A 12,544-nucleotide genomic window follows, 5' to 3' on the forward strand; every position below is an offset into this window, starting at 1 on the left:
TTACCTTAATAACCCAGGCTTGATGACGTATGCAGCCTGCATATTTGACCTCCGGAGGCTGCAGCCTTCCAATTGAGAAACGATCAGAAGTATTTCCTTGCCTTTTTCGAAACAAATATTGTTACATCGTCCCTCTCTCCCTCGCCACCAGGATTTTCCGCAGTGGTGCTCGTTTTTCCTCTCTTTTGTGTGAAAATTGTCGCTATAAATCCAAGTAAACCGATGTGTTTAGGTCTGCCGCTTTGTAATACGTCACGCGAGTGACAGCGGAACGCAGCAAATGAGGAAGAGAGAAGAGAGAAACGGTCGGATCTGATTGGTGAATGAATAGGGTTTGGTTTTACACTCTCTGAGTTTGAGCAAGTTTGACTGCTATAGCATCTTGGATTGTAATGTAAATACCATAGACAGTAAAAGAAAGGTAAATACGTGAACACGTGAATGCAGCATCTGAATACAGGGAACTATATGAAAGATAATCGCCGTCATTTATAAAGAAGATCGCATTTATGTATGAATCAAGATCGTGAGTTTATATAAAAAATTGCCTTAAAGGGGAATCGAACCCGGGTCGCCTGTGTCATAGGTCTGTGACATTAACACAGTGCCACAGAGTCACACAATAGAAGTTGCTCTCTACACTCCTGAAGTAGCCTCCAGCAAAATTCACATTAAAAATAATAGTGTGGAGGAAGTGACGTATGCCGTAAAGCAGTCGAATTTTTGTTGTTTTTTTTGTGCTCTGGTTACCACCCGAAACCCTAAGTTTTAAAGTACGAGTAAAAGCGATACAGACCCCGTCAGGCTATGGTAGACATGTCATTCAACCTATTTAAAGTCGATGTACTATCACAAGGGTCTTAAAAATTTATTATGAAGGTTAAAAAATTACATGGTGTCGCTTTAAATAAATAATACGTTTAAGAAAGGATCAGGGGCTATTTTGGGGATGTTTTACTATATTAATATAATAGTTCCATATTAATATGCGTTGTGTTATTACGTTCATAAAATTGTGACTCACATTTTTTTGATATTTTATTTAAAGTTGTGTTCTATCATCGTAGAGAATAGTAGTACTTTTTATGTAAGTTAAATACTACTGAAGAGACCTCTGAGCTTTGTGTAAGACAACCAGACATTGGTGAGTGGGAGCTTATAGTCTTTGCCAACAAGGGGCGGTATTTGTTTGGCTGAAAATTTTTTGGGGCAGAGGGAAAATCTGGGGGGGGGGGCAATGCCCCCATAGCCCCCTATAGACCCGGCTTTGGCTGTTTTATTAGGTGTTTGGTGGGGCGTCGACATCGGAGACTCAATATCATCTGAATGAACTGCAATACGGTCAAAAACATTAGAACAGGACGTAGGGTTTTAATAAAAAAAATTAAAAGTCAAACTGTTTTTAACTTGACATGTCGTATCACAAAAATAAAATGAATGAATAGATTAGGACAAAATGGATTCAGTAGGCAAAGATTTAGAGTTAAAAAATAGCAAATACACTACTTATAGCACATGTACTTTAAAAATATAGTAACTGACATAATAAAAATAGGACAATAAACCTTGTTGCACTTAAATTTGTAAGTTTGAATTTCAATTCATTTCAACTTACTGTGCTTTTCATGAGTTGCTATAACTTAATAAAATAAAGTTGAATGAGCTTACAGCTGCAGTCTGTTACCAAAGAGTATATACTCTTTGCTGTAACTCTGTTGTCTCTATCACCATCTCTGGTGTGCTGTGCTTATGATGGCGTAGCTGCTCTCAGATGAGCTGATGTTTATCTGATGTTCATCGTATGGTCGGCTCATGAAGACAGACATCGTTTGAGAAGAAACTAACTTGGCTGTTGTTTCACAGCATATGAAGACAGGGTCTTTGAAAGATCCTCTGCTGGATGATCATGCAGACTTCAGTAGGATGTGTGATGCTATGAAAAGGATCGGTCTGAATGATTCAGAGAAGCTGAATCTGTTCAGGGTGGTGGCTGGAGTTTTACATCTTGGAAACATTGATTTCGAGGAGGCTGGAAGCACTTCAGGTAAACACAGAGAGCGTTTACAAGACAATGAACCCATTAATCAGTGACTGTGGTTGTATTCAGAGACTCGGATGACTTTATTTATATAGTAAAACTTAATGAGAGGGATTTTTATTTGCATATTTAGTGTTTACATTAACATTAATATTATTTTCAGTATACTGTACATTTGGCAGACGCTTTTATCCAAAGTGACATTTTATTGCTGTGTTCCCTTCCATTGCATTGCTAATTTGTGTTTGTATGAAAGGTGGCTGTAACATTAAGAAGGCGTGTGGTCAGTCTCTGGAGTTTTGTGCTGAGCTGTTGGGTTTGGATGAAGAAGATCTGAGAGTCAGTCTGACCACCAGAGTCATGCATACAACAGCAGGGGGCGCTAAAGGCACAGCTATCAAGTAAGAGACCTTAAAATCATTCTTACACAAAACATGAAGAACTGCACTGAGATGCTAACAAATTATGTAACCCTATTAACATTTATTAAAGGCTATTGTATAATCCATAGGGAACACAATGGATATTTCATTTATCTACTCTTTAATTTAATTCAATTTAATGGATTTTTTTAAGCACTTCAACAATTAGATTAATCATCATTTGTCTCTTCAACCACTACATGATATTGAATTCACCAAGTAGTTTTCTAATAGAAAAATAATGACTGAATATAAAATATAATATAATATAATATGGCTGCATATTCGTTTTCCGAATTTTTTGTTTCCATCATTTGTGTGTTTATACTGTGTATAATTATTATGGATATATAAATACACACATTATAATTTGAAGAAAAATATATTTATATATAGTATTAATTAAATTAATTATATTATTAAATATAAAGTTTAAGTTTAAAACGGGGCTGTAAAATGTTTTATTCAGTTGAAAAATGTTCCTCGAGCGTTGATTTTTTTTCTGTAAAACACACACCTAACTAGGGATGGGTATCGTTAAGGTTTTAACGGTATTACTACTCTTACCGGTACTGCTTAACGGTCCGGTGCTTTAACGGTATTCTTATCGGTACTTTGGCCAATGTTAACATTTGATCACGAACCTATGTTCACATGATTAAGTTAATTATGTGTCTGCATTTCATTATTACAAATTAATTTCTGGATCTCATTTCTAAATATTATACATATATTTATTAATGCACCAGCGTAAAAGCTGCAGAAAAAATACTCTAAATAGGATATTTAGGCTAAATAAATGTTTACATGCTGATTTTTCTTTATTTGGGATTTTAAAAAGAAGTAGAAAATATGTTGAATGCATAACGTTCAGCATTTCTCCCAAAAGAAATCAACAGAATTTCAACGTAAGGTAAGCAAACCAATTAGGGAGATTGTACATTTATTTTAAATGATGTGAACATTTTTTTGATTTTAGCATACATGCCTGACGTTGATGCGGCAACCACCAGAGATGATGGTTGAATTTTGCAGGATGCGACCTTCTAAGGACGTATTTTAAGACCGATTGCGTCACAGCAGCGCGACTTGAGGCTGTGACTTGTGTTAATATTATTCTGTTTATGTTGCGTATTTCTAAGGTTGATTAATTTTATATACTGTTGAATAGTTTAATCTACATCAACGTGTCATATTTTCTAAAATAAATGAATATTTTTCTGATTCCATATTTATTTAAATAAGTCAGAAACGTCTCCGCTGTGTCCTGCTGACAGGCGCGGTGGGCGCGTGCAACAGGTGACGCAAATTATAGGTCCTCCGAGGGTTAGACTGTCTCATTTCAGTTCTCTTCGCGGACTTCTGAGGCTGCCACCTTGAAAGACAGAGTGCTCCCCTTTTAAGGTTGTATGCTTAGAAGGTCGCAGCCCTTGAATTGGGACACAGCTTCTTTCTGCACGTAATACACTTTTGAAAGATGCTTTGACAGATTGCTTGTGTTTCCGCCCTTACATGCAAACATCTTGTTGCACTTACCTGTATGACAACGAGCGTTGTCTGCATCAACTCTAGTGAAGTATAACCACACTTTTGAATGTTTTGCTCTATCCGCCATCGTCACTCTTTGTATTAAAGGCGCTCTAAGCGAATAATGTGCGACGTCACTTCCTGTTGATGTTTGAACTGTTTTCAAACAGACAGAGCGTAGCTAACTCCTCCCCCTCCCCCTCCCTTCCGTGCTTTCATGAACGCGCCAAACCCCCACCCCCAAATCCTTCTTGTCGTTTATTGGCTGGAATACTTTGTTTTGTTTTGTGCTGGCTAGGTTTGGCCATTTGTTGATATTGCCGTTTGTGAAGCCTGGGCTGTCTACAGAGATCGCGTTTTTTTACAGTTTGATCAGCGGACAGGCAGCAAGCAGATAGTGAGGAGATGTTTCCGGTATGTAACAAAAAATGTTTTATGGTCTAAAACGCTTCAATTCGCTTAGAGCACCTTTAAGCGGTAGTTTTCGTGCTGTTATGCGTGTGCGTGCGCCGCGCTCGTTGTTGTGGTTGTGTTTGACAGACAGCCAGCCTCCGCGGCGCGCATGAGAGATCTCGCAGATCTCACAGACAAACGTCTTAATCGCAAATTAGAAATATTTGGTGAGATAAAATGTGCACGAAAACATTATTAAGCAAGAAAACATAGTACATTTATTTATTTATTTTCTCCAGGACCGATAGCAGAACCGATAGCGTCAGATCTTACTGATACTACGGTCTTTCATAATTTAGCCCCGGGGCCAGTTTAATACCGGGTTTCGGTACCCATCCCTACACCTAACCTGTCCAATGTCTTTAAATAACCACTAGAGCAATTTCTGTGTTAACGGCTTTGGCACTCCACAACACCTACACTGTAAAAAATACTTTGCTGCCTTAAAATTTTTTGTTGAATCAACTCAGATTTACAAGTCATTTCAACTTACTATTATTTATCTTGACTAGAGATGAGTTGTTATAACTACAGGTGAGTTGTTATAACTTATAAATTTAAGTTGACTTTTCTCAACTATATTTTATAAGTTGTGACAACTAATTTCTGTTGACATGACTTGTAAATCTGAGTTGATTTAACAAAAAATTTTAAGGCAGCAAAGTTTTTTTTACAGTGTAGTGTGTGCATTATTTTCTAATAATTCTGCGGCCTGTCATCAATTATTCCTTGCATATACTATGTTATGATATTATATTATATTATATGATATGATATGATTATATGTGTTCTTCAGGGTTCCTCTGAAGGTTGAGCAGGCCAGCAGTGCTCGTGATGCTCTAGCTAAAGCCATCTACAGTCGTCTCTTTGATCATGTGGTCACCCGAATAAACCAGTGCTTCCCCTTCGACTCATCTGCTCATTTTATCGGCGTACTGGACATCGCTGGATTCGGTATGAGATCATATTACCACATGTACCACAGGGTTGTAAGGTTGTGTTTTATTCTGCATTGAGTATTTTCCTTAGTTCAGTTCAGTCCTATAAATTGAGGTTTCAGACTAGAGAACCTGTGTATCATTTGTAAATTTTTTATATTTAATAAAATACAAATTTATGGAAACAAAACAGAAAATGTTAATTTTAAAATCCAGCAATATATTAAAACAAATAATAACTTTTGTCTGAAGTAATAAAAAATGATTACTTGATATAACTTTTGATATATTTGGATGAAAATTTTTTTTTATTTCTCATTTTAGGATTAATAAGGAAGAATACAAATTTTGAGATGCTAAGAATTAGCTTTTTTAAGAAGAAAAATATTTTTAAGAATGATTATTTTTAGTGAGTGTAGTGTGCTGGTGTAACTTCTTGAATTTTTTTCTTGTTTTCCTGCAGAGTATTTTGAACACAACAGCTTTGAGCAATTCTGCATTAATTACTGTAATGAAAAACTCCAGCAGTTCTTTAATGAACGAATTCTCAAAGAGGTGAGAGACTGAGATCATAAAACTATAAACTCATAATATCAGTGTTCCTATTATGCCTTGTCATTTGTAGGTCTGTCTCCATAAAATCTTAATTTTTTGTCATTTTTACTTTTTGGATAGAATAGAGAGAAGTTTATTAGTCAAGGAAAATAAAAACTACTAAATAATAAAAATGGTGAAATTTGTTTAACTCATATTTCCATTTAAAAATATGTTTGTGGGTCCCAGGATAGATTATACCAGTGCTGTGCGGTGACTTTTCTTTTGAGGAGGCGGCAATTCAAAATATGTGTTCGGTGTGTCAAAATATGTGCGTCATGTAAACCTATGTACATCCCGGACCACTAGATCATACCCATTTGAGTGGGTTTTAAAATGAATGTATTTTATGATGTGTATATATGAGTGTGTATGTTTAATAATGCATATGTTTTAACTACACACACATACACATTGAAATTTTTTAAGGCAGAATTTGTAGTACAATGTAGAGACTGTAAGTTAAAAGTATACCTGTTATACCTGTGCAGTAACTACAGTCTTTAGAATCAAGGGAAACTCCTTAGTTTTTGTAACGGAGGCCAGCTAGTTAGTGAGAGCTGTGCAGTAAAAGTAAACCACACATCTCAGCCACAAGAAGTGCTTAAGCGACGGACATTAGAGCTTGTTAGACATCCGACTTTCATTCCGGAACAGAGAGGTTCGAATCTCGCTCAGGGTGGGTGCGAGTAGGACTGCTTACATTTCTATACATATTTCAATAGGTACAAGAAATAGCTTAATACCCTCAATAATCAATATAAGCCTGTGGTTCATAATTAATTTTCATAAATAAAAATATTTGAAAAACATCCCAAAACATGAAAAAACATATATAATAAAATTTTTGTGATTGTGTTTGTATTACAGGAGCAGGAGTTATATCAGAAAGAAGGTCTAGGTGTCAATGAAGTCCATTATGTGGATAATCAGGACTGCATCGGTCTGTATCATATTTAATATACTGTAGATAGAAATGTAAAAACAATATACTCTATCATGCATGTATTTACTACTGTTATTTAATCAGATCTGGTGGAGGCGAAGCTAGTTGGCATCTTGGATATCTTGGACGAAGAAAACCGACTACCTCAACCCAGTGACCAGCACTTCACAGATACAGTTCACAACAAACATAAAGATCATTTCCGCTTGACTGTGAGTCAGACTTTACATTAGGTGCCCTATCTTGCACCCAGCGCAATTGACTTTGTCAGTGACGCATGTATCATTTGTATTTTGCACCGGCGCACAGCAGGTTTTTCCTTCCACAGACGCACGTCGGCAAACTAGGGAATGAACTTGCGCTCCCAGGGCGGTTCAGCCGCAAAAGGAGGCGTGTCACGGCGCAAACCATCCCTGATGCTATTTTGCAGTTTCAAAAAACAATTGTGCCACTGACCAGAAAAAAACTAGTCTAAAGTCAGTGGCGCGTTGCGCGTTGTTCATTATGCTATTTTAAGGGCGCATGCTTGACCATAATGTATAGCGTGCAAAACGTGCACACACTTTGCTTATCTAATCTACACAGATGCAACAGTTATTTTTGCAAATCATAAATTGTTACAATAAAAAAATATTAACACATGAGATAAGGGAAATCATTGTGGTGAGCATTGTGGTGATAGTTTTTATTTATTTTGTGTGGCTGCGTAAAAAAATTCTCAAAATGTTTTCATAAGAAACCTTAATGTATGTGAACTTGATTTGTAAGAGTACTTTGGGGTTGGACTGCTTGCGTTTCTTGGCTTTCAGCGGTGAGGGTGGACGCAGCGATGTCCTCTGCTGGCGTCAGGTCCTGAGGCAGATCCACCTCCCGTTACACGGCGTGGCCGATTTATGCTGGCAAGCTTGGGATTACCCCGTCTCCTGACATCATTGTAGCGCTTGCGGCGCAACGTCCTGGGGATGCCAGCTGATGAGACAATTGTGACTATTTCCTCCCAAGCCTGTTTAACCTAAGCTGATTTTGGCGGGTTTCTCCTATCCCCATACAAAACAACTTCTCTGTCTTTGACTGCTCTTACAAGAACGTCGGTCTCCTCGGCTGTGAACCGCTCCTGGTGTGCGCCTGGTAAATCCGTCATAATAATAGCAACCCGCCATTGAACTTGCGCATTTGCATTTAAAGGGAATGTTGGATGACGTTCTGATTGGTTTATTTGACGTTACGCCCAAACCACACCTATGAATAATGAACCTACTTCAGACCAACCCCTTATTGATTTGCGCCTGGCGCAAGAGTTATTTCTCACGCCGGGAAAATAGCAACAGCGCCAAGATCCGCCCACAAAGTCACTTGCGCTTTGCGCTTCGCACTTGCGTTTCAGATCGTTAAAATAGGGCCCTAGATCTTACATCTTTAGTAGATTCAGTTGTTAAATGTCTTGTGTCCTGCAGGTTCCCAGGAAGTCCAAGCTAACAGTGCACAGGAACGTCCGAGACGATGAAGGTTTCATCATAAGACACTTTGCTGGAGCTGTCTGCTATGAGACGGTACACAAATACACACAAACACAATTTTTTATTTATTGATGGGTTTTTTAGGCACAGGAAGGCTGCTTTGAAGATGCTAATTTATGGCACCTTTTCATCCAACATTCATTAACATTGTCACATTTCTTTTTAGACTCAGTTTGTTGAGAAGAATAACGATGCCCTTCACACATCGCTGGCATGTCTGGTGAGCGAGTCGAAGGATAAATTCATTGGCGAACTCTTTGAGAACTCAAACAATTCGAAAGATGCAAAACAGAAAGCCGGAAAGCTCAGCTTCATCAGCGTCGGCAACAAGTTCAAGGTATGTCTGATTTATTGGTCTGTCAATATTTAATCATGACATTTAATGGACAAATCTGCTGTATAAAGCTTTCAATTCTGTAATAATACAGTTTTTTACTAATTTGTATATTTTTTAGTGGAAAGTTTTAAATATACCGGCCGATTAATCGGTTATCAGCTTGTTTTTCCACCTCAATGTTTTATTTTTATTTTTTATTTTTCACATTGTATTGGGCTATTTCTCTTACTTCAAGCTATTAGACAGCTAAATTTAAATCAGTATTTCATGACAATGCAATAATTTCTATATTTTTAAGTGAAAAGTAAAAAAAATCTGCTGATTAATCGGTTATTTATCGCTTATTTTCCCACCTCATCTTTATCTGCAAAATCCATTTACTTTCAACTTTTTCTAGGTTTTCTAAATTGTACTCAACTATATTTCTAACTTCAAGCTATCAGATTCAAATCAATATTTCATGACAGTGTATCTATTTATTAAGGAAGTAGTAGTAGAAATTAATAAGTGAGATATTACAATGAAAACAACAGACATGTGTTGAGGTGCTTGTGTCATTTCTTTCTTACAGACACAATTAAATATTCTTTTGGAAAAGCTGCGCAGTACTGTAAGTTCAAACCCCATCACTTCCTTACTGTTCATTTTAGTTTGAGCGAAACGTTTTAAAGCAGGCTGTTGAAGAACATAGTGTTAGTGTATGTGACACTTGTGATGTGTTTTAATCGGCTGTTGTGTTGCGTGTTTCAGGGTTCGAGTTTTATCCGCTGTGTTAAACCCAATCTGAAGATGGTCAGCCATCACTTTGAGGGAGTTCAGATACTCTCACAACTACAGTGCTCAGGTTAACACACACACATTGTATATACTTTATTTGATTCCACGTTACAAGTCAAGTTTCATTAGGAATAAAAAAATGTTAATTATCCAACAGATTAAAGCAAATCAGCACATTGTTATGGATAATAGTTATCCCAAGGATTTGTAAATCCAGAGAAATGTTTTAAAAAATGCCTCGTCCCTTGTAAAGTAATTCTCTAACTGTGGGTTAGGGTTAGGGGTTCAACGATTTGCGTGAGCAGATTGTTTACAAAGTTAATGCAAAGATCCGATCAGATGCATCCTCCCGTTAACGCGTCTTCATCCAAGTTGAAAATATTCAACTGTAGCGAAAAATGTAAAAAGTTAAATCCCGTGAGTAATCTAGAGCGAGTAACACAATGCCCCACGTTTGGTAAGTACGTAGTATTACGGTACATTCACAAGGGGCGAAAGCGTTAACGCTTGACGTATGGCTTGTCTGAAGCGTGGCCAACAGCCAACCACAGTGGCCGCAACACATCGTTTTTCCATAATCGTAATTGGCTGGCTCTGACTAGGTTAATTGCGTTAGGCGATTTGATTGGCTGACGCACACATTGTCCCTTGAAAAGTTGAGAAATGTTCAACTTCTGTGGCGCCGAAGGATCCACTATTCAGTTCGGCAATGCATGACGTCACCCATTAAAAGTGAATTGGAAGCGTTAACACTTACATGTGAACGTACTGTTAGTGACTTAATATCCACGCTATCCTCATTTTCCTGAGTAAAGTGCGCACATTTACTCATTCCCCACCAGCCTTTTTTTTAAAGTTGCCAGCTAGCATTTTTTGTGATTTTCACAAAAGTTTCAGAAAATGAGTTCCAGGAGGAAAAAAATATATAAACATACAAATATATCAAATCAACCTCTTAAATATGGGTAGCTTTCTTCAAAAATACCACATTTTGAGCAAAAAGATGAAATAATTGCATTTTTGTAAAGGAATTTTGTTAGATATCAGATAACATATATGGAGTTTAAATGTTGAAAATGTAGTTTTTGTTCAGTTTTTTATAAATTGGGTAAAAGTGCCATCTAGTGGATAACAGGGGAATTACAGATTACCATAAAAACTCATCAGGAAAGCATCATTGACAGGAAAATGTTTTCTCTTAATTGACGAGATAACTCGTCAATGGCGGAAAAGAGTTAAGAATCAATTCAGGGATTTTTCAAATCAACATTGTTCCATTAAATTGCAGATCGAATATTTTTTACCCAGCCCATCACACACATTATAACTCTTATATCATTTTATTCCCATATCTCTATGCTGCATGTGAACAGCATATATCTGACTGCTTTGACTGTGTGTCTGAATGAGAGATCTTGTGTTTGGTCACCTCAGGGATGGTGTCCGTGTTGGATCTGATGCAGGGCGGATTTCCTTCACGAGCACCTTTCCATGAGCTCTACAACATGTACAAAGAGTACATGCCAGCCAAACTGACGCGCCTGGACCCGCGTCTCTTCTGTAAGGTCTGTGTTACATGAATGTGGGTTGTTCTGTTCGAGTTAGACTAACAAATGGTTACTCCCAACTGAAAAAATGTCTCAATTTTAACTTGGTTGTTTCTGTACAGGCTCTCTTCAAAGCTCTTGGCCTGAACGAAAACGATTATAAATTTGGTTTGACAAAAGTTTTCTTCAGACCTGGAAAGGTGAGAGTTTATATGAATGATGCACTTATTCAATCTGTGTCATTTGTCAAGAATAAAGGAAAGTAGATCATTAAAAGTATAAAATCCATGAATTGCTTCATGCTAAATCTCATTGTAATTTTTGTCATAATGTTTTTGATGATGGTATATGACCTGGAGACATGTTTGACAGGTTCTGTCACACAGCTGTGATATGTATCTGTATTCTCATATCATGTTATGATTGCAACACAGAAATGCGATATTTCTTGTTATAGATCCACACCATAAACCTTTAATTAATGCCACTCCTCTTCTATAGTTAGCTTGGATATAAGGACTGATCGTTCTGAATCTGTTAATGATTGAATAATGAGATGATGAATGTTTTGTCAGTTCGCAGAGTTCGATCAGATTATGAAGTCTGATCCGGATCATCTGGCTGAACTGGTGAAGCGTGTGAATAAATGGCTGATCTGTAGCCGCTGGAAGAAGGTTCAGTGGTGTGCGCTCTCTGTTATTAAACGTACGTACAGTAACACAACTGTTGGTTTCCTTTTAAATGTAATGATCGTGTTGCCACATCAGTATTTATATTGCGTCTCTCTTACTCTCATAGTGAAGAATAAGATGTTGTATCGAACCCGAGCGTGTATCCAGATGCAGAAGACCGTCCGCATGTGGCTGTGCAAGAGGAAACATAAACCACGGTATAAACACTAATCTCCACTCAGAAGTTAGTTAGATGCTGACAGCAAAAAAGATTGAAACTATAGGGCTGTCAAAAGATTAATTGTGAAAAATTGCATACAACATAAAAGTTTGTGTTTACATAATATATTTGTGTGTGTAATTATTATGTATATATACATACAAAATAATTACACACAGTGCACACACATATATTATGCAAAAACAAACTTATTTTGTATGCGATTAATCATGATTAATCTTTTGTAGCAGTTTACATTTATTTAAACAATAAAAATAATGCAATAAAGTATATATTTAAAAAAAAATTCAAGTTAAAAATCACAAACAATGAGGTTTTTGTCACATTTTTAGTGGTTTTGCCAACAAAGGCCACTAGGTGTCAATGGTTTGCTGCATACTCACAAATTAATAAATAACTGTCACTGAACATTAGTAATTAAAAATGATGAATAATGATTAATTTATATGCATGAGTGACATTTAACAAAATTAATGTGACTACTACATTTCTATCATTAAATGGCCTTAAGATATGAAAACTACTGAGCTTTCCAA

General features: G+C 36.8%; 1 protein-coding gene across 1 annotated transcript in view; it reads left to right on the forward strand.

Annotated features, from left to right (window-relative positions):
* myo6a (myosin VIa) overlaps positions 1 to 12,544 on the forward strand; it is a 63,043-nt gene that overhangs the window by 34,723 nt on the left and 15,776 nt on the right. Inside the window, exons 11-24 of the mRNA XM_065268952.1 lie at positions 1,864 to 2,044; positions 2,295 to 2,439; positions 5,237 to 5,394; positions 5,842 to 5,933; positions 6,843 to 6,915; positions 7,003 to 7,130; positions 8,373 to 8,468; positions 8,602 to 8,772; positions 9,344 to 9,382; positions 9,523 to 9,616; positions 10,984 to 11,114; positions 11,219 to 11,296; positions 11,672 to 11,801; positions 11,895 to 11,985. Coding sequence (XP_065125024.1) covers positions 1,864 to 2,044; positions 2,295 to 2,439; positions 5,237 to 5,394; positions 5,842 to 5,933; positions 6,843 to 6,915; positions 7,003 to 7,130; positions 8,373 to 8,468; positions 8,602 to 8,772; positions 9,344 to 9,382; positions 9,523 to 9,616; positions 10,984 to 11,114; positions 11,219 to 11,296; positions 11,672 to 11,801; positions 11,895 to 11,985 — 1,607 coding nt within the window. The remainder of the gene's footprint in view (positions 1 to 1,863; positions 2,045 to 2,294; positions 2,440 to 5,236; positions 5,395 to 5,841; positions 5,934 to 6,842; positions 6,916 to 7,002; positions 7,131 to 8,372; positions 8,469 to 8,601; positions 8,773 to 9,343; positions 9,383 to 9,522; positions 9,617 to 10,983; positions 11,115 to 11,218; positions 11,297 to 11,671; positions 11,802 to 11,894; positions 11,986 to 12,544) is intronic.

This window comes from Paramisgurnus dabryanus, chromosome 12 (genome assembly GCF_030506205.2).
Source record: "Paramisgurnus dabryanus chromosome 12, PD_genome_1.1, whole genome shotgun sequence".
Lineage (NCBI taxonomy): Eukaryota > Metazoa > Chordata > Actinopteri > Cypriniformes > Cobitidae > Paramisgurnus > Paramisgurnus dabryanus.